Source organism: Helobdella robusta (genome assembly GCF_000326865.2).
Source record: "Helobdella robusta unplaced genomic scaffold HELROscaffold_12, whole genome shotgun sequence".
Taxonomy (NCBI): domain Eukaryota; kingdom Metazoa; phylum Annelida; class Clitellata; order Rhynchobdellida; family Glossiphoniidae; genus Helobdella; species Helobdella robusta.
Window position 1 is genome coordinate 2,570,822 of NW_008703664.1, and position 24,257 is coordinate 2,595,078.

The following is a 24,257-nucleotide window of genomic DNA, read 5'->3' on the forward strand; positions in this document are numbered from 1 at the left end:
TTTTATTTAACTTTATATTTTTTCAATTGAATTTATTCATCTGACTGATCTTCAAATGATTAATTCTTTCAAATTGTTTTAGTGGTTAGACGCAATTTTACAAAATATTAGAAAAAAATTATTTCTACTTGCTCAATAAATATTTTAAATTTATGTTAGCATTATAACGTGGAAACTTTTTTTATGAATCAGCCAGCATACATTAATGTTATTTTTTTTGGACAAAATGTTGCTTTCATATACCTATATGTTGTCTTTCTTCTTTATTCTATGGGTTTTATGAACACACACACATGCATGCATACATACCCCACACACACACACGCATGCATGCATACATACCCCACACACACACACACACACACACACACACACACACACACACACACACACACACACACACACACACTAGCTTTATTTTATTGTGAAATTATCAATTAAAAGTTTGTATAATAAAAAAAAAGTGGTGAACGAACGAACTGACGGTGCAGATTAATGTGATTTCATATTTATTGACGAACGAATTACGTTTAAAGATGATACAACTGTTCCAATGAATCTGACTTTTAAACTTTACAGATTGCCACAATTTGAACGAAATAAAAATAACTATCGCGTTTTTCGTTGTTTCATTTTTTTCAACTCAACTCACACTGAATAAAGAACTTGACAAATATTCTGAGATGTTGTCCGTTGTGCAAGCATGACGACTACGCTGATATTTACAATTTCAAATAAATCATACAATAATATCCTATAAAATACTAAAAAATATAAAATATTTGGAATGAATATTTTTTTTGGTTTATCGTGAAAATCCATTTCAACTATAATAAAATAAAAAAAATCAACGCTGAAATAATCTCTTCAAGCTAAAACACGTCAAAATTGCAACCAAATCCCATTTATTAAACTCAATAAATGCAAATTAATGCTTAAAAAATTTGTTCTTAGCAAGAAAGTGTAATGGTTATAACATGGCATTTCGGGATAAAGAGCAAACGTGTGAGTATATGAATTGAATCTACAGTTTCACATCGCTTGTCAATCACGTATATATAGATGTGTATGTAACCTGGCGATATATGTAGGTATCAAATGATCCTCAGTGTGGCGTTAACATGACGTAATATCTTCCATTCGTTAGTTGATATGATAGTTACTAATGTATAATTATCAGTTGTAATCAAAGATTTATTTATTTTTTCACAAAAATAGGATTACTAAAAATATGTTGAGTTTTGTATTTATAGGTATTTTAAACAAAGTGGTGAATGTCTGTTAGAATCAAACTTTTAATTTAACTTCAAACATTAGTTTTTATGATATTTAAATTATTGTTGTTAATAAACCAATTGTTATTATAACTGCTGTTATTATTCTTATTATTTATATAATAACTATTACTATTATTGTTGTTGTTATTGTATTTCACGTTTGTTATTCAAATGAACACAGATAAGTTGTACCACTATTATTAATTCGATCAACTTGGTCACATTGAGTTTGGAAAAATATTGGCACAAAAGTAAAGCTGAAAATGTAATAGTTTTTTTTGTCTTTTCAATTTCAGAATTTTTCAATAAAGGCGTATCTATAATGATTGTAGAATTATTTTGTAAGTAGTGGAAGCGATTGAAGCCTTCGTTGCTCATCTGCTTATTAAATGCACAACCATGCAAGTGCATACTTCTTTACTATAACAACAACTGAACTATAACAATCAAGCAATCATGGAAATATTCATGTGTTGATCGGATTCTGGTTTGCATATAAATCAAAGAGATAATATTTTTTGGTAATAAAATAACACAAAAATGACAAAAATTTTTGTTTTATAAGATCTCGCTATCAACTATCAAAGTTGCAATGTTTCGCTGCAGTGTGAACAGTTTAAATGCAGACCGTCGTTTCAATTTTTTAGTTATCAACAGGCACCCCTCACCCATGTAGGCCTGCTTATTCATCCACATTTCCTTTTGTTCATTCATACATTCATGTCTCATTCCTATCACATGTGCACGTGTAACAGTTTATTGTTGTCTATGTTTATGTGTGTTTAGTGGGTGTTTGGTGTTTGGTGTGTGGGTGTTTGGTGTGTGTGTGTGGTTGTCTGTGAGTGGTTGTGGGAGTGTGTAGACTCTACAAATTCAAAAAGTGTTTACAACACAAACTATCTGCTATCGTCAGTAATAATAAAATGCCAAGTTTTTTTTATCGAAGTTAAAACATCGAATGATCTTTAAGTATAAACATCAAATAACATCGATAGATGTAATCGTAATTGTTGTAGATAATGTTTCGTTATTCTTGCAGGCAAAAAATAAATAAATGTACCGTATCCTAATTACATCAATTAAAAAGATGAATTAAACTACTACATCAATTCCAATTTCGAAAGTAACTCTGACAATAAAAAAATAGCATTTTAATTCAAATTTGTATACAACTATTTTTGAATCAGAGATATTTCTTGCGCATAACTAACCCGGAGTATATTTTGAATAAACCAAAGCGGTCTTCTAAGATTTTTCAACGTTATATAAAAAATATCGAAGTAAACGTGTGTTGAGATGATTATGCAAGATGATGTAGAGCCAACAGGTGCCTAAATATATTCTCCAACTAAATAACAAAACATATCTCCTGTCTGTTCTGTCTGCTGCTCTTCTACATATACTACCCAGATATTAAATGATAAATCGGCTCTCTGTGTTTTGTGTGCTCTAAAAATTATTCTCTTCTGGACGAACATGAATGTGTGGAAATATGACGGAGAATATTGTTCGAATGTATGTTTGGAATTAATTTCTAACAATGGAAATGAATGTGTGAACACTTGGATCAGAAGGCTGAAAATTTAAATTGTATTAGACAGCTTTTATCTAAATTTGTGCATAAATAACTATATAATTATGAAAAATAAACATTTATGAATATACATTTGTGTATATAATACACATTTATAATTGTAAATTGATATACAGTATATAGAAAACGTATATATGACTAATTATGCATAGAAATTTTTACGTTTCATGATTTGTGCGCAAGAAATTCCTGTTGTACATTCACCGAATATATGCATACGTACACTCACGTACAAACACAAACTATTTTACAAACATACAAACACAAACGGTTATATTTATAAAGATACACATACAGACATACAATACATATTTCGTCTGTTTAAAATGTTTATGACATCGTGTTAAAACTAACTTTCTGCAGACTTAAAAAATGATGCCAGTTGCTTTCATTTTTATAGAACTTTTTTTAGGCTTTTTTTTACCTCACACTCTTTAAAAACCTCACAACGCAAACATGTTGATGTGGATAGCACAAACAGGTAAATGAAAAGTTCATCAATTGATTAATAATTCTATTTTTTATTTTTACTGAAATAAATAAATCAAAAATACTTCATTAAAGCAAGTTTATTATGATTAAATCCTACAAAGATAAACATTATTTTATTAGGCTTAGCCGAATGATATGCGCTGGTCTTCTTACAGCAGGATATACATGTTACTCGTGTTTTCTTAACCGGACTGTAAGAATTTTCGCTCTCTCATCATTCAAAGGAAAAATGATTCTTTTATAAGAGCGATTAATTTTCATAAAGTGTCAATAAACAATTTATCTCAATAAAACATTGCAAGAATAAAATGTTCATATTTTTATTTGAAAAATAATATCTTTCAAGGAGGATTACATTTGTTAACTGGCTGGAGAAATTGAGAATATATGATTGATTAATTGTGATGTATCTTTGTCAAATTTTCAAAAAACGAGTTGCGAGTTAAGCTCATTTTTTCACATTTGCTGAATTAAGACTTATGTAATATTTAACCAAAAAGTTAATGTTGTCTTTTTTTGTTATAAAAACTTTTCTACAATGTAGTTTCGTAGCAAACTGCTGGTAGTTGCAGCAATGAGCCCATTTAGCTTTACGGTAAAAAATGTTATCAACTCTTTATAATTTTTCAAAAATTCAGCAGCTGTTTGAGCGTTATGCGACATGTAGCATCGTCAATATTAATGTGTCTAAAAATCTTATAAGCAGGAATGCTTGAAAATTTTCCCAGTTTCAAACGTTCAACAACAATAACAGTTTATAGGAGAATAAAGTTTTAAAACTAATAGTTGTAGGTCACAAGAAGTGAAGAAAATTTTTTAAAACACATAATGAATTCCGGTGTTTTTATGATTGTTTATATAAATAGTTAAAAAGAAATGTTTGCATAATAACTAATTAACTAATAATATTATAATTAGTTACTGTTTTACAAATGATTTAGAAGTATCATTTACACATTTCTTCAACACACACACAACACACACACACGCCATCAAAATATCAGCAATGTTTTGACAGCAGGTGTAAAATGTTTTGATCCATTACATCTATAACATTAAGTGATTTGTTAGTTTATGGGTAGAAGGTTTAAATATGAATTATCTTTTGCAAACGTAGGTGTTGTTGCAGCATCTGTAAATTTTGAAAAAACAAATTGTAAGTTGTCATACAGCAGCACCACAGGCATTCAACCGGGATTGTCACTTCAAAAGTTTCAAAAGCGGCTTAAAACTTAACTTTTTTTGCATGGTAAAAAATTGTAAAATTTACAGAAAAATTGTTAAATTTCATAATAGTTCAATAAAGTTCAAATAAAAATAAAGTTTGAAAAGTTCACAAAAGTTCGAAATGCAACTACATTAATTTTAATGTTAGTCAGTGGTAGTAGTAGTAGTAGCAGTAGCAGTAGCAGTAGTAGTAGTAGTAGTAGTAGTAGTAGTAATAGTAGTAATAGTAGTAGTAGTAATTATAATAATAAGGTTGACCTTTTTGTCTAAATTTGTTGAATGCATAGTGTTTCGGCAACTTATCACTTATTTAAATCCCAATAGTTTTTTCCTGTTTACCGATTAGGTTATCGCCAGTTCCATTCGACTGAGATGGCTTTATTGGATGTTTCTTCTAATTTGTATGCCTCCATAGATGCCTAGAATGTGGCGTGCTTGCTATTTTAGACATGAATTCTGCTTTTAATTGTTTTTACCCTAGCTCTAAAATTCATTTGAAGTATCAGGTGTTGTTCTTCAATGGATTAATTAATATCTTTCTGGTTGTACACAACAAGTTCTGTCTAGATCTAACTTGACACTTGTTGAAACTGTGTCCATGGTGTTTTACAGGGGTCGGTTCTCGGCTTCCTCCTGTTTGTGTTTTACACTGCTGATGTTTTATAAATCATTGACAGAATTTTAAACATCACGATTTTGCTGATGATATTCGTCGTTATGATGACTTGGTCTGTAGACTCAGGTCGTGTCTTTTGGAAATTAATGAGTCTACGATGGCAAATAGGCTTAAATTGAATCAATCAAAAAACTCAGATTTTACCGGTTGGCACTAGGCAGTAATTGAAAAAATGAACATTGAGTCTATCAGACTTGGCACTTCTGACATTGAATTTTGCACATTTGCACGCAACCTGGAATTTGTTTTTGATAATAACATGTCTTTTAACGTGCACACTAGGGCAGCTACGAAAGATTGCTCTAGATATTTGCTTAGGCTTATGCTCATCAAACGTTCTTTAAACAAGTATACTCTTCAATATTTTGCTCATTCTTTGATTCACTCAAAATTAGACTATTGCAATAGTCTATATTGCGGTCAGTCTGTGTAAATATGGCTAGACTGCTGTCGGTTCAAAATTGGGCTGCAAGGTTGGTTTCAGGTGGCTTTAAATACAACCACGTTAAGCCAATTCTTTTTGCTCATCACCGGCTTATGGTTTATCAGAGTTATTTTTATGATATGTTTAACCGTTTTAAATATATTAACAGGGTTGCCTCAAAATATTTAACTGAGAACAGTGCCACGGAGATCAGTAGCAGGTTGCTGGAATCAGATCCCAATTTTAAACCAGTTGAAAAAAGTAGTTTTTTTTAATTTTTTTGCCAAATAATCTGACAAGAGTCTATTTACAGCCTTGTACATCATTACGAAGATTTTATTTTTTCATTGTGAGCCAATGAAAATCCTTCAAGATGGGCGTCACATGGTCGAATTTCCCACCACCGACAACAATTTTTGCAGCTCTGTATCAATGTCTGTATTGTAGACTGTTGCAGAGACCTTCGAATGCAATATAACTAGCAAAGTAAAGTACAGTAAAGTAAAGTAAAGTAAAGTACATGATTTTGACAACATTTTTATATGATTATAGATTGTCAAATCGGAATCGAAAATAAACCCCAAATTAGTCGCTTCTCGATAATACATATATAAATATATTTCTGCTTATAAATGCGGTGTAATTGAATCTTGTTTTTGTTTAAAACCCAGGAAAGTATCAGAGAAGTGAAAAAAAAGGTAATAAGTAATGTTGATAAAAACAAAACAAACGACTAAGCTGAAAAGAATACAACAAAGACAAATTAAAGAGTCAAAAGCAGCAACAAAAAAATATGTTTAGCTCAAGAAACTGAAGATTCTATCTCAACAATTTGAGATGATGATGGCGAAAAAGAATATTCTGAAACACCTTTGATAACAGACAGAGTTGTCCCTGACAAACACCTCCTTGACTTCAATAGCAGATCGGAATACAATGTTGTTGCCAACAGTTGCTAAGGTATGCGACAGATGTGGTTTATCGACGAGATCTGCTGCCGCTGCTGCATCTGCGGTTTCAGTCAATATTGGGCTAGTTTTAGATAGAGATTTTTCTCTGTTCATTGATAAAAATGAAATTCACAGAGCTGTATCGCAAACTCGTTCAAATTCCACACAAAATGTTTAAAGAACTATTATTATAAAAAGTATTTATTTTGATGGCCAAAAAAATAGAACTTTGACAAATGAAATATTAGGATATTATTATTATCGCAAAATGTTGTAGTGAGCTTATTTCAATTTTAGCAAGACCTGATTCAATTTACTTTGGACATGCAACACCGAGGGATGGTAGTACAAAAGAAATTTGTAGTTCGATCACAACCTTATTAGAAGATCGAGGCTGGAACTTAAACAATGTGATTTGCGTGGGGTGTGACGGAGCAGCATGTAACACTGTCTGGAAAAGTGGCATGATTCATAATTGAGAAAAAATTTTCAAAAACCTTTGCGATGGTGCATTTACTTTTTCGTTATTTACATTTAACATTAGATGGATGTGCTTCAGTTCCAGTAAATTTTTATTTGAAGTGTTGATATGTAAGAACGCCAAATTTGCTCAAATTTAAAGAGCGGTAGGCCCTCAAACCCAATTTTAAAATGTTTATATATTTTTTTGATCAGCATTCAATTTTACAAATAATTCTCTTCATACATTGACGAGACACCCTAACATATAGACCTATTCTTATTCTATTAGTTATAAAGATAGAAACGTATGAAGATGAAAATAAAACGAATAGTAGAGGATAAACTAGAACAAACCTAATAAATAATTCACTAACTAAATGAAAAAGTCTATAAATATATAATAAATTTATATGTAGTCTATACATATAATATATGAATATATGAGTGAATAAGTCGTATACACACACACACACACACACACACACACACACACACACACACACACACACACACACACACACACACACACATATATATATATATATATATATATATAGCACACATGTATGTGTTTTATTTATCCATATGGCTGTTTCTCATTTGAGAGCCAGTATATAAGCATTCATTGATAGGAGCTGGATGTTAGAAATTTTTTTAACTCAGTCTTTTTCATCGAGTTTCACTGTAATTTACAATTTAATTCATGCATATTATCCGGTTATAAATAAAAATAAATGCAAATAAATAATTAAAAAACAGAAAAATATATAAATAGTTTTTTTGTTATTTGTTGTTCATCGATTTTAACTTTTATCACCGCATCTGATAAGAGGATTTTCAATCTCTTCCTCACTGAATGATTTGTTTATAATTCTTGTTCATTTTGTTGTCGGTGAAAATATTCCAATTTAATTTCATTTTAATAAATGTTTAAATATTTTTCTTTAAACTAATTTCATTCATTCTACAAAAAATTATTACCATCTTATTGAAACTATTTCCAAGTCTCATAAAACAATTTGAGTCTACTACATTTTTTTAAACTAAAAATACATTGTAAATAATAACTGAAAAAGCAATTAATCATCCAGCCCAAACAAAGGAAACAACATTTGAATATAAAGAACGAGCTACTTTTCTGCTCATTCAAACAACAAAGAGAGATAAATTTTTTCAGAAACATTTAAAAAATTTTAACAAATAAGAAAGAACGGTGGAAACATCAAGAAGACGATGTCTATACTCTATAGAGATACGACACTAACAAAAATATTTGTGGGAGGCCTACCCTACCACACCACAGACGAGTCACTCCAAAAGTTCTTCGACCAGTTTGGAGCTATCGAGGAGGCAGTCGTCATCACGGACAGACATTCTGGCAAGAGCAAAGGATATGGATTCGTAAGTTAATCATCTCTTTTCATTCCCAAATTGTCGGTGGCATCGTTATTAACTCTGTTGTTGTTGGTTTCATATTCACTGGACTGTGCTAACTCGTTAGCTTGTGTGTTTTATCTCATTTTTTTAAAATTGGTCACTCGATTAATCAACTTCTTCTCTATTTTACGTTGTGTGAATTATTTCAAAGTTTTTTAATCATTGTCAATTTTTTTGCATTATTTTAGCACTTTTAAAGATTGTTAAGTACCCATGGAATTGCATTCGGTGTTAACATTGCGTGAAGTTTGATGTGTTTGTTTAAATGCAAGGAACAAAGTTTAAAAAACCAAATAGTAAATTTGTGAAGGTACTTTGTCATGTGTCCAATATCATGAATCCAACCAACATTAAAAATTGAAACGGTGAATTATTTCATAGATTCCAGTCCGGGCATTGAAATCATCAAAATATGTGAAAACATAAAAATAGATAATTAATTAAAATAGTAAAACATTAATTTCCATATAACACAAATTTATTTAGATTTTGTTGAAATCCAGGCACAACACAAATATTCTATTTTTGTCACAAAATTAATTTGGAAAACAAGCAATTATAACGTGTTTTTGAGAGCACTTATTCGTCATGCCGGTTGGCAGATTGCAGATGATGGATGGATTGATTGCATTGATAAGCACAAATTATGCTCCGTTCAATTAGGGCTCCAACGTGATGAGCGGTTGCCTGGAATGTTCCACGCAAAAAACTTCATTATTCTCCAACTCAAATGCAAAAGCTGCATGAATGTTATTATGACGCCGTAGTCAACATTTTTCGTGCAACATAATTAATAATAGCGGATTTTTTAAAATGATATTATATAGGATAATAGATTGTAAATAAATTCATATATCTACAGAATGTCTATGTGTGTGTATATATATATATTCATATAAATTAATAAGGGTTCATATTTATACAGAGATACATGTTCAATAAGATTTTATACCTTTATATATTTACACTAGCCAAAAAAATTTGATTTTTATGCAAGCGGATTCATGTAATAAAGTTTCCATAAGAACGAAATGATGTACCTACATTATGCTCACATATTCGGAGAGATGCTTACATATTTGTGGAGAAGGCATAAGCCATTAAATAAATCACTTAATTTTACATAAAATTGGGAAAGGAAACATAAGAAAATTATGCTTCATAGGCTTCTAACAACAATCCTCTCGGTGGTGGAATGGGATAGATTTTTTTTTCGCTTAATTTGAAATTATTGTATGTAGATGTATTGCCATCAATGTATGCATGATTTGGTGTTCTTATTTGTTTGTATGTTTATTTATTTGTTGGTTTGTTGGTTTTCATTGCGTAAACTTCAAAAAGTACTCATTGAAACTTGTAAAGCTCAGATGTTCGTGCTCAGAAGATGCAATGTTTGCTTTGTTATGTTTGTTATGTTTCTTAGATTCTGTGCACTGTACTATGCAATGTACGTACGTAGTATTTCTTAAAATATGAGTTGTTGTACATGTTGTTACACATTGCTCTCTTTCTTTCTTACTGCTTCTTTTCATTACATTTTTTATGTTTATTTTCATATCGCGCATTTCGAGATTTCCTTTATATTGCTGGCAATTAATTAAACCAATGTAGAAAATTTTTACACATGAAATTCTCAAGCATACCTACATTAATTTTGCTGCTCTCTTCTCGTTTATAAGATTGAATATTTTTGCAGAGCCATTCAGAGGAGCACATACCAGCATGCGAGGAATATGACGTGTTGAGTGAGCGAACTTATGCACTTTGTTGAAACGTTTACAACTGCAGTTGACGCATAAAACCATCACTAGCTATATCATAACTTTTTCATTGCCTTATTTATTCCTCCAAAACAGTATTTACTTCAATTGGAAAATCAACTCGCACGCAACATAAAGTACTCCATGACACCCCTTCTCGCTGTTACATTTCTCTAACGCTATTGCATGTTCCTAAAACAAGCACACGGTTATAAACAAAGTAAGTGAATAAATGAAAAAAACATATGTATGTGTGTGTATATGTGTATATGTATGTATGTGTGTGTGTGTGTGTGTGCGTGCGTGTGTGTCTGTTGTTTGTGCGTAAACTTACATACGTAACATTTTTGTTAGAGAGTTATTCATAATTGTTAAAAGATCGGGATAAGAATTGAAGGATTTGTCTCAGGCGCATGACTCATATCATCAGGCACTGTTCGCCCGCCACTGTTTGTTGTTTTGATGCAAGCAGATGCGAACGTACAATGTTAACTTTTATAGAAATCACACGTGCATTTCATAAGCTGGAACATGTGAAGTGAGGTTGAATCGTTGTGAGATGGATTAGTGTAGATGCGTGAAAATGAGAAACATAACATTGCGCGAATTTTAATCAGTTGTTGAGAGCTTGTCAAACATGTCAGAACTAATTTCTGCTGCAAATAATAATTCGTTGTTATAAAATAATGAAACAATTTGAACAAAAATCAACTGTTATAACGGTCTTACATATTTCGATAACTTCAAAGTGACTAGATCACATAACAAAGACTAAACAAATCTTTAAAATACAGCACATTTTTAAACTTAACAAATATAATTATTTGAACATTTAAATTTTAAAATGCCAAAAAGTAAGTAGCCATAATAGTGATTTATGTAATCGCAAGCGTAGCAACCTTAATATGTAACACATACCTATAAGTGTGAAATATTCCTATTTCCAATAATACTAATATCAATAGATTTAAAAACATGCTGTCTAACATAGTGTATGTAAAATTCGCTGAACCCAATGCAGCAAGTTAGTTTAAAAAAATGCAAGGATGATCTGATGATGGGATGAAAGCTTATTTCTGCCCTAAGTGGAGGTTGCCCTCCTTCCACCCTACACGCCAACAGGGAAATGCAGAGAAACAGCCAACGCAAGCGCAGTAAATCAAGTCAACAACGTACACAACACAGACACACACGTTGTCGTCACTAGAAGGCAGAGCACGGACGGACGTAACATAACAGATGTCAATGTTTAACAGTTCTGCTGTTGATGTATCGGCCATGCCTTTATGTTTTGTGAACGGTGCAACGATGAATTGTGCGTACTGATGTCAGGTTTGATTTCTTAGTCAACTCTGCTAGACATCTTTCTACACATTAATTTAAATTATCATGAAACATTAAAGAAAATATTTCAGCGTTTTATATCTTTTCTAGGCAAATATAATTGATGCACGACTTACGTCAAAGTTAAATTGTTTTTAAAGGCAAAAAGATTTTTTTTTAAATATGTACATATTTATTTCAATTGTTTACAGTGTAAAGAATTTTTCACAAGTTTATTTGAAAAAAATTCAGGGAATGGCTGTTGAAATGTTTAGCAGCACATGCATGGAGCAGAAAAATCTGGCACTAGACAAGTTTATGTTCGCGTGCAGTTTTAATAAATTAGGATGCAAATTGAAGATAAATAATTTCAGCACCTGGCCTTAACATTATACACAAAATAATTTTCCTAATTAAAAAAGAAAATAACGCATATATACAATTTGCGCAGGAGCAGACGTAGGCGCGCGCACAAGTATGCACAGCACACACGTGCAAATTATTTGAGAGAGAGAGAGAGAGAGAGAGATAGTATTTCATCTTGATTACATGATTAATGAGCATCAATTGATGGTCTCGTTGCTATTTAGATGTGAACTTTTCGTGCTTGTAAACATAAAAATACACATGTTATCTTATCAACATTTTTGGTATTTTGAAAATATTTCATAATGCAACTCCAGCTATAAATCACAACAAACTATCTCTACTGACGTTTTAGCTGTTCAAGAAGATGCTACTAAAACCTTCAGTTGCTGCTGCTATTAATAAATCAAAAATATTTTGCTGCTACGTTTTTTTATTAACATTATTGTTGATAAAATTAACCCGTTAATTTCATTTCTTGAAAAACAGAAAAACAACAAAAGATGTGCGTTACAAATACGTGCTCTATTAATGACTATCGCTAAGAATTAATTACGCTAATTGCTATTTGCACCAGTGTTACTAAACTAAATAAAACTAGAAACAAATAATTAATTTAAATGGGGAAAAATATTACAAATTGTGAAGAAGTTAAAACTGAAACAATTACGAAAGCAAACTGCATGCAGAACGCATAGAAATTACACTACCAGGAGAGGATCAAACGAAAACAGCCCTTGAGACTTAGGATACTGGTTTCATGTCATGTTACTGGCTTAATATCGCCAGCAACTTTTTTTTAAAATAGAGTGGAATTAAATATATATACTAAAATTAAAATTAAATTACGGAGAGGATAATGGAAGGCAAGAAGATACTGTGTGATGCAGTCTATGGTTAGGTAGTCTCTGAGTTAATGTGATGTGATGTGAGTGATGGGTTTATGTAATGTGAATGCTTTGATGTGATGAATTAATGTGATGTGGATGGTGTAGATGAATTAATATGATGTTGATGATGTACATGATTTAATGTGATGTGGAGGATGTGATGAGATGTAAATGATGAGTTAATGTGATGTGGATGATGTGATGAATTAATTTAATGTGAATGATATGGTGAATTAGTGTTACGTAAATAGTGAGAATGATGAGTTATTAACGGGTTAATGTAATGTGAACGATGAGATGTGAGTGAGTTAATGTGATGTGAATGATGAGCGAATGATGAGTTAATGTCATGTGGGTGATGTGAGAAATTAGTGCGATGTGAATGATGCGATATGATTTGTTAATGATTCACATGATACGATGAAGAGAACGTGGCAGAAGACGACTTAATTGTTCTGATAACACACTCAGATTATTTTAATAACAAGATATATAATATGCCTATATATATATATACACATATATATATATATACAAATAAATGCTTGTATGCTAATGTAGTTTTTATATAGCAATAAATTATTATATATATTTTGAACGTTCACCAGATAAGAAAGATAGAAAATAAATTTTATTTAAGAACTTAATTAATTTTATGCTAATCACAAAAGTATACAAACTAACTAAAAATTCTAATTTGAAACAAAAACAATAGAAACCGGTTAATCGGATCATTGGTTAGCCAAACACTTATTAGGACCAAATTTTCTGAAACGGATTAAAATATTATTTTTCAAACCTTTTTTATTTGCCTAAACTTGAAAACCGCTGAATTGAACTACCAAATGTTCATTTGAGATGTATTTGATGTATGCATTTGTATACATTGTATGCATGAATGCATGCATTTGTATACACTGGATGCTTGATGAATGCATGCAATTGTTGCATGCATTCATCGTTAGTAATGCTTCGTTACTTTTATGTTAGTTTTCTTAATTTTTTTTGTAACATTTTATTAATAATGTGAAACCTATTTTAATGGTGTTTTTGACCACGTTTGACCACCAAAGCAGTGGTACATCTTTGTTTAAGAAAAAGAAAAGTCGTATTTCGAAAATTGTCAACTTTGGCTAATCGGTTTAGAAGTTTAGAACCCCCTTCTGGGTATCGATGTGGTTCGTTTAAGTGGCTTTAAAAATGAGCACAGTAAACAAAATAAGTAATGCAAAACTACAAACAAACGCATGTTATACAAACATACAGCAATGAACAATAACAGACAAGAAAACAAAAAATTGAAAAATATAAATAAAAAAGGTAACGAATGGTAAAGTTCATCAAAACAATACTGCAAGTCAACGCTGCGCTGTCTGATAATTTTTTGGACACTTTTTAAAATTTGTTTTAAAAAACTTTCAGGTTCCAGTTTGATGTGCATCGTGTCGCCAACGTTTATAAACTGCATAAACAAAAACACCCAAAAAGTATTTTATGGGCAATGCCACTATATAAAAACATCCCTACAAACCTAGAGCTAAGACATACAGTACAATAAATGATGTATAACAATGTCTTTAAATTTAAATATCATGCATAGCATGACGGCATCAAAATTCGATCACATCAAAACTCGTTAAGATCGAAACTCCGCAATTGCATATAAGCAAGAGTTGCGTTATTCTTGCACTCAATTACAAAATCATAAATCCCAGCGGCGCCTTGCAACTTTGTTGCGAATTAAGACATTCGTCAAATTTTTATGCAGTTTATGAGCACAGTCTTAAAAACGAAACAACTGTATACGTACTAACACATTTGTGTTAAAAAAACGTTGGAGTTAGATAAAACAAAAAATTCAGATTGCTGACGTTTTTATCAGCATCATTTCTTTTCCTTACACTCCTTCGACATTCACTTTTACTTTGAAACCTCTCAATCTTCTCAGTTCGAGCCCTTCAAATTAAAACTAATGTTTTGTTTCTTAAATGTTCGAATAATTTGTTACGGTTGTTTATCAAGCAGGTGATTACGACATTAATTTAGAATTGATCAATTTTAGTTTTATTTTAATTCATGAATATCTAATTTGTTGTTTTATTATGAATTTCAATTCATTCTTTTTTGGAGGGCCTCTCGTCGCTTCTTGGCCCCGCAAATATTATTTGGTAGGTACTTGGGCGTCGTTGAAGACTAGCGACGCACTTTCACCACCAATCCAGTTTCTATGTGCGTACCACTCAAAAATTTATCAAAAAACTAATCTCATCAAAAAACAATATCAAACAATTTTTCAGTCTTCAAGTTTTTATGTGCGTACGACTCAAAAGTTTATCAAAAAACTTATTTCATCAAAAAACAATATCAAACGATTTTGCAGTCTACAAGTTTCGTCAATTTTGAAATAAAAATGGTTTTGTTAAAAATTTTTAAATGTTAATTTTTTTAAATTAATCCCGTGGCCTAGGTCTAGAAACAAGTACCTCATTATACAATTGCTCGCATATAAATTGAATAATTTTGAAAAAAAATTATAAAAAGCAATTCCGGTTTTAAATTCTATTTTATAAAACTGGCCTTTTTAGCTTCCATTTTAAATAGATTTTCAATTTTTCCATGTTTTTAGATACATTATTAGTACTCTTCTATAAAATTTATCAATTTTGGAAGGCAATTTATTTTATTTGAGATCAATTAAATCAAATAAAATAAAATTGTCTCAACGGTATTATTTCACTGAAACGTTCATTTGACTGCCTGTTTATTTCAGGCAGCACTCACTGATACTGCACAACGAAACTTATCTTTTATCTTTCCATGTAAACTTGTTCGGGGGTTTTATATTATTGGCGCACTGCAGAAATTGATATTCAATATTATTTGACGACTAACGTTAATTATTCCAGCACTGTAAAATTGTATCTTCCTAATAACAAAACGTATTGCAAAATATTCCTGTTTATCATATTTTCATTCTCAACCTTCTTTTTGTGGGACACCGACAGCCATTTTAAACTGGTCGAAATTAATTTTTCAGCTGCAAAATTATTTCCAATACTTTGTAATCAGCTTATTATTTTGATAATTTAAATTTTCCGATTTTACCAAATTAATATTGCAGGTAAAAGTAGGTAGGTACTCATGCCCTAGGAGCGAGTTGCTAAGCAAGCACAATTCATTGTACGTACATAGCGCTCATTCGATTAATGTATTAGTACGTCGTTCCTATTGATGTTTAAGCAAACAACACAAACGTTTTACATTTCATATAGATCTGCAGCCACATTACAAAATGAACGTAATGCATGCATGCATTGTCTTCTTGAATGGATGTTTATTCTATATTTGGATTGCTCACAAAAGCTCACCGAATTACGCATGGATGAGCAATCTAGAAATCATTTATCGTACGTTAATCTAAACACTGAACATTAAATTGATATTTTTCAAATAAAAAATTTTTATTCGAATATAACAAACCATTCGATCCCATTTCTATGTTTTAAAATTATGTCGAGCTTTTGGTCACAGTGGTACGCATTATGATACATATGGAAAAATACCATTATGCAAAAACAAAACTCAAGTAAACAGCAATTGCGAAACATAATGATTGGCCCAAATGAACGCCCCCCCCACACAACGTAAAAAAATTGGCACCACACAGCCACAACAAACCGCACAACACCACATCACGGAGCAAAACCCAACACAACAACAAACCATACAACAGCACCAGCAACACTAGAGGAAACTGCACAACAACCACAACACAAGAAATTTCCAGCAACTTTCAAATCTGGTGTTTCTGTTAGATTAAATTATACATTTACCTTACACCTTATAGGATTTCTAAATACATGTTTATAGTCACATATATAAAATAAATAAATGAATCTGAATGTATGTGTTTACAGTACACGTAAGCGTGTGTATGAGCTTAAAACAACACAACAGTATAAGTGTGGAATGTTGCTTCTGTTTTAATACGCATGTTGTCCTGTTTATTTATATGGTGCAACATGTTGGTGCGTGGTTAACGATATGCTAAATTTTCTCACTGAACGTTTGAAAGATCTGCTTAATGTTTCGTTTGCCTCGCGTTTCTTGGAGCTTTCCCTTCATATCAACATCCACTTTAATGATTTTTTTGTAATTCTTCAAACTTACTTATCTCGGCTCATGCCAGAGTCTCAGAAGGGTCTTGCAGTTGCCAAATTTTTTCAATTTCACAAACAACCAATAAACGCTTGCTATTATACCTCAATAGATTTTTTTAATAACCATTTAGTGATGTTTTGCTAATTGTCAGTGCTGTTTAGAAATATTTTAGAAATAAAATAATTTTTTTAAATAAATTATTTACTAATCTGCACGCTGAAAAGAACAATAATGAAACGTTAAAACATAATCAATTGACGCATTGCACAAAACAGCATTGATCGACAGTTTTTGTGTTTATATATTCGGATAATTGAAAAATTCAATATGAAAAGTGCATTACCAACTTAAAGAGGTTTAATATTTTACAAATTTGTGCGGATTATAAAAAGCTAATCATTCATGAATACAAAATAATTTAAATTTCGTTTGGTAGGTGACGATGGCTGACAGGGTGGGTGCCGAAAGGGCCTGCAAGGACCCCAACCCGATCATTGACGGCAGGAAGGCCAACGTCAACCTGGCCTACCTGGGTGCCAAACCGAGGCTGCAAGCTGGCGAGTTGCTCTGTAAGTCGCTTCATTCGCTTCATGTTTCATTTGTTCGCTTGTGTTTCGTTTGTTATCGGATGCAAAGTCCTCCATTTCATCACGGTGGCAACGTTGTTGTTAATTCTAATACAAATTCGTTTAAATATTTGATTCATAATATTATTATTGCAACAATAATTTCTTTATTTTAAAAAATTGATTTTCATAAGATTTAGCATCATATGACTCAACACAAAATGGTAATAATGAATTTAAGAACTGAATAAAAATAACTTAAAAATAGTAATTCAAGGTTATGTTTAAAAAATATCAACAATAATGTTAGCAACTATAACCTAGAATTAATTTTTTTCAGCAATTCACTTTTTCAATTCTTATTTATAACATTTTGTTTATTTAAAAAATTAAATTATTGTATTTTTCAAAAATATGAATTGACAATAATTTTTTTTTCTTGATTTTTCTCGATTCAGCTTTTCCGATCAACTTGAAAACAGGTCTAGCCACTGCTTACCCAGCCCAACTCTCCAGGTAGGCAAACATTTTTTTTTCACAAATTTTATCATCTCATTATGTGATAATTTATTGAATTATGTTTCAATAATTTGTTTCACTTATCAAATACTCAAAATCAATTAATTCACTGAAATAAAAAATCCTTATCTGTATCTTCCTTATCTAAGCGTTTGTTATCAAAACGGATCAAATAAATTCAGTGGAAACAACAATAAACTTTATTAATGGTACAAAATATGATTCCATCATTATTTAGATATTACTGCAAAGATTTTTTATTATCACTGTATGAAGCAACTTTTTTTCGCAGCAAAAACAAATAGGTTGTTGAAAATAACAAAAGAAAAGAATTTAGTCAATGGCATTAAAAATAACTCAACTATATAAAGCTATAAAAACTTCACATTTACTGGATATAGTGTAAATGTGATTTGGTGTTTGCAAAAAGTGTTGATGTGATATTTTGTAACGTTTCGTAATGTTTTTTGATGCTTCGTAGTATTTTTTTAATATTTTGAGGCTGTAGTTGTTACTGTGTTACAAATGTTACACATTTTTTTGAAGTGATATCATCCATGTTATTTTGTCATCGCGATAGTGTTGTCGACCTTGTGATGTTTTTGCATTTTTGCGTATTCTTTTAATTTTTATCATGCACAAAAATGTTCTTCCTTCTTTGTACTAATTCTTTTACCCCAAATGATCTCATTGTTTTTTTTGCAAGGTACGGTTTTACACGCACGTACAAACACATAAAAAACAAAAATGCATATATAGATCTATATATATATATATATATATATACAACGTATATTGAAGTATATATAAATATGCATGTACATTTATAGAAACTGAGATGTACTCTGTGTGTGTGTGTTGTGTGTGTGTGCGTGCGTGTGTGTGTGTGTGTGTGTGTGTGTGGTGTATGTGAGTGTAAAATAATTAATTTTTTTGTTTTAAGCAGTTGCCTTGCGTGCGCTTTTTTATGTCGTACAACAGCACCGACCACACCACACCACAACGACCACACCAGACCGACCACAACACAGTTTACGCCGTTTGAAATGTTATCCATTGTTTTCCTTCAGATGCAGGCTCTACATGCTCTCAACGTGACCGAACTTGGAACATGGATGCAAATATGAACACTCAACGCACACATCTGATGTGTGCGTGTAATTTGTAAATCAACTTGTAAATTGTACTGTACACACTCTTGTTCATGTACCGGTAAACATAAATAAACGCCGCGAAAATTTCCTTCAATACAATAAATCATGTTTATTTCTAATTTTATTTATTCAAAAATTGTTTACAGATTCAATTAAATGATGTCTGTTGTTCTCCATGTTGGCTTAATGTTACCCCATCTCCAAGCATGAAAACCATAAAAAATGACGATGATGATGATTTGTTTAATCACGTTCCAAACATTTTTTTCTCAATTGTATCACCATTATTGCATCTATCATTATTAACATTGCCAGTTAAGTGAGTTGTACAACAGCTTTCTTTCTCGTGAGTATCGTTGTATCATTTAGTTAGTAGCGCAACACTAACATCAAGAGTTACTCTGTTTTTGTTTGAGAAACAGATAAATGAATGAATATAAGCTTCCATAAGTGCGTGTATAATCTTAGTATTTATTGTTATAAAGCAGTTAGTTCTCTTTTAAAATGATGATTGATGTAAAAACGTGTGTGTAATTTTTCATTTTAGGATGCGTGTGCGAGCTTGTTCGCATGTGCTGTGCTGTCTCTAATGAAGTGCTAAATCAACAAAACTTTTTTCCTACTTGCATTTTCAAAATATTTTTGCTGTTGTGTGTTACTATTTATCAGTGGAATCCCTCCAATGCATGTTTATCTTCTTGTAGTGCAAACTTCGAAGACAAAATGATAAAAAAAAGTTCTTTGAGACAAATGTGCCAATAATAAAACTCCATATGTTTCACCCGATTTAACTTCAGTTCCATCATCGTCAACAAGTTTACACTACAAAATATCGCCCAACGTGGCAATGTTATATCATATCCACATTACGACATTACCATTCCTCTTCATAATCATCAGGATTAATCTCCACCACCATCCTCACCATCCTCACCATTGCACATCTTGCATCATTTGTCACTACAATACCAATCCATCGTTTCTATTGTCTTCAACTACGTTATAAGAATCAGTCAGCAGTCTTGCGCAATGTTTTTGATGTTTGGATCTGTTTGTTGTATGCCTTGAATTATACACATGAATATGCGCACATGTACCTTATGTGCTCTCTACCTGGAATCTGTTTTGAAAAAATATCGTTTAATATTTGCCTAGTGTGAATATATAATTGTTGTTGCTTAAACATCAAAATATTATAATTAAATCTATTGCTGCTATTTAAAATTTGTATCACTTTAGCTAAGAAGTAATTATAAAATTTAATTAACGTAATAATCAAATGACTTTTAGCTAGCAAATTTATTAACGAAATTGTAACTTTAATTAAAAAGACTTAAAGTCTCAAAGTATCACTTTGCACGTATAACTAAAATTATAACTGTGCATCATTATCATCATCCTCATCATTATATGATTTATAGTTGAAATCATTCAGAACTTGGAAAGAACCACTATAAAGCGTCTATACCCTAAGGTATCTATAAAGATGCTCATTAACTTGGTTGATTTTTGTGTTTATTCATTTATATACCATCTCCATGTTCATTGACTTTATTTTAACTTAGGACCGTTTAAAAATGTGATTGACATTTTGATCGAAAAAACATGATATGAAATTTTTGTTATATGACATATAAAACTTAAAATAGTATTACATAACATGTTACAATGCAATCTAGTTATGCTTCTTCTGGTTTACGTTAGTGCACTTGATAAGCTCAGTGTTCCTGGAAATTAGATTAACATATGTCATCCTCACATTTTTCATTTAACAGATAACGTTTGAGAAATATTCCCGAGGTATCATAAAAAAAGATGAACTTTTCCATTGTTGAGATGCATGAATTTTTTTTTCTGAAAATTTCATGACATGTTTTATCGCTTCAAGTGTGAATAATAAAAATGAAATCATCTTCACAAAATTAAATATCTACATTAATGTATCCCAAATGTATTTAATGTTTATTAGGCATAAATGGAAGAAATCAGATAGGTAATTATTTTAAATAGGTTCAATAAAATGATCATCTTAGCGTGACAAAGATATATTACTTAATAAATTATTGTAAAAATCTTAATTTAGTGCTTATTTAACGTGTGACTACTAACATAATTTTGCTTACATTATGTATTAATTAGAGCTATGAATGGTGTGTAAAGTGTCAAGTGGTTAATGAATTAGTTTAGTATACATAATGGGATGAAAAATATTTTTACCCATTGTTTTTGAAAAAAGGATCTTACAACTTTTCAGCCTACCATGTTCATTATCCAGGTTGCCTGTTTGCACGAGCTTTTATGAGACGCCATTGATAAAAGGTTTAGTCTGCCTCTAATTTGACCAATCAATTAATTATTCATGTTAGTCGATTTCCTTTCGAGCCACGTTTTCATCATCATTCACATCATCTTCTTCTTCATCCTCGTCATTAATTGCTATCATCACAACACATGATTTTTTTTATCATTAATTTTAAAGTTTTAAAAATTTGTTACACGGTCACTCACACATGCTTTATTCAGTTTTCTATTAAAAATAAAATCAGAATAATACAGATTTGTGTGATACAAAATATATTATCATTATTTCTATTTGAACATTTTTTGAACACATTTTGCGCTATTCCAAACCGCACAATCCTCAAAAGATCGAAAAAATCTAATGAAAAAGTGTTCCAAAATATAATGCTCGAAGAGTTACATAAAAACTCCTTTCAGACACTTTTGATATTTTGTTCCGATAATCCAAATATGGCCCGATTATTGGCTTTTTCTAGTCCAGCAAGCTGTCGTTGGCTCAAGTCTTGACCTAACACTTCGGGAACAACCAGACTTGATGACGAATCAATTGCGATAGCATTCAAACTCGGCTTAACGGTTTAAAGTTTTTCCATTGCAAGTGCGGTGCTTTCGCCCACGAGTTTTGCCTCTCTGCTTTCAACGACCACATTTGCAGACTTTTTTCACAGGTATCAATTCCAGTGTTGAAAGAACCATCAGGAGTTTTAGCTAAGGAAGCGTCCGGATGGCTGCACTCTAATTCCATTGAAAACTGGCAAAGGTTCAGCTTTGGAAGTCACTCTCCCTGACACCCTGCAGAACGATAAATAAATCTAACCAGCTTAGAAACACGATAACGCCCTACCTTCAATTGAATTCCTTCCTATTTGTGTTTAAGTTTTTAGTCCTATATATAAAATTAAAGCCAAATTTTTTAAAGATATTTGCAACTTTATAAATGCAAGATCCGGAGACAAAAGGGAATTTTTCTTTGCACACAATGCACCTTGCATGTTGCAGCGATTCCTTTGTGTTTTCCTGGCTAAAAATATTCAAATGAATGCTGACAGTTGCAACTGATCCACATATAAAAAATACATGCATACATACATACATACATACATGCATGCATGCATACATACATACATACATACATACATACATACATACATACATACATACATACAAACAAACACACACACACACATACACAGACAAGTCCCCGCACGCACATTTACACACACATAAATATAGATATAAAATAAGTTTTATGAATGAAGACAAGAGTGTATAACGGTATGGATGCATGCAAAGTAAATAAGCATGAATTATTAATATATTAATCATGGCGTTAATTGTTTTAAACACTTGGGCGATAATGAAACGACTTCATCTGCAATTAACGGAGATAAGATAGCAAGCAGATCACATTCGAAGTATAAAAATAAATAAATACAAATATTATATATCAATTATAAGTAATTATATATATATATATATAATATTATATAAATGTATATTATAACTATTTTTTGTTTGTATGCGCAAAAGCGTATGTTTGTGTGTGTGTGTGTGTGTGCGTGTGTGTGTGTTTGAGTATAACCAAGGCTACAAATATTGTGATCAAAAAGTACAATGGAAATGTAAAGGTTTATGATGAAAGTTTGTTTTAAATGAACAATAGAATGTTTAAGTAATTTTCAGAATGACAGAAGCGAGTGAAGTAACTTTACAAGCTGCGCGCGCTTCTGTAATAATAAGAACGAAGATAGTATGGCAGAAGAAGAAGCTGCTGTAAAATGTTTGAATAACAAATAGTTGTGGTTGTTGTTGAGCACCATATGTTGTTGTTTGATAAACAATATTTCATGTCTTCTAGTTGTTAATGTGTTTTTCGTTTCTTACAATTGCTTCTTTACATTCTGTTCTTTTTTTGTAAAGTTGTTGTTCTTCAAAATTAGTTTTATTCTTCTTATTCCTCATTTTCAATATTTTAAATATTTTTGTCACTTTATTCCAATTTACGTTAATGCTATATTTAGGTTAGATTTAGTAAGTTTTTTATTGCAGGATTATTAATCTTCATAGAGAATGTTTTGAATGTTGAACATCTGATCGTACACGGCAAACCTCGAACACAACATAAACATTTTTTTTATTTTATTACAAATTTGAAATAACATTGCAAGAATATTTGTGAACAGTGCTGAAACATGGTGGTGTGACTTTTTCCAACAAAATTATAAACTGCATAACGTTTTTTGTATTCAATTAAAACTGCATATTTTTAAATAACAATGTATTTTTTTTTTATTTTCCATAATACCACACTTTAAAAAACCAACTCAAGGTCTTAGGAACTTAGAAAAATCATCAGAAAATCTTTTAATGTCAAAACAAAACTCAGTGAGTGAAAATCAATCATCTAAGAGAATCAATAAGCCACTCAATCTTTCAATCTCTCAATTCATTCGGAAAAACATTTTTGTCATTTTCATCTCATCCTCTAACCTTCATTTTTGTTTTTCTACCGTGATAAAATGTAAGGAAATCTTCAAAAGCAAAGCGTCAGAGATAACAATCGACCACTTTGCTTGTTGTTACTCATATGATCATCCAAAATTTGAAATAATCATCATAGAATGAAACAGTTATCAAAATTATCATTTATGATTGGCGGCTAGTTTCTCAAATTTTAA

The 24,257-nt window shown here is 31.1% G+C and overlaps 1 protein-coding gene across 1 annotated transcript; it reads left to right on the plus strand.

Annotated features, from left to right (window-relative positions):
- Positions 1-8,335: 8,335 nt before the first annotated feature.
- HELRODRAFT_72885 (hypothetical protein) lies at positions 8,336-17,781 on the plus strand (the record flags this gene model as incomplete). The annotated part of the gene is made up of 2 exons (XM_009013628.1): positions 8,336-8,503; positions 17,476-17,781. The coding sequence occupies 2 exons, from the start codon at positions 8,336-8,338 to the stop codon at positions 17,779-17,781; spliced, it is 474 nt and encodes a 157-aa protein (XP_009011876.1).
- Positions 17,782-24,257: the final 6,476 nt, after the last annotated feature.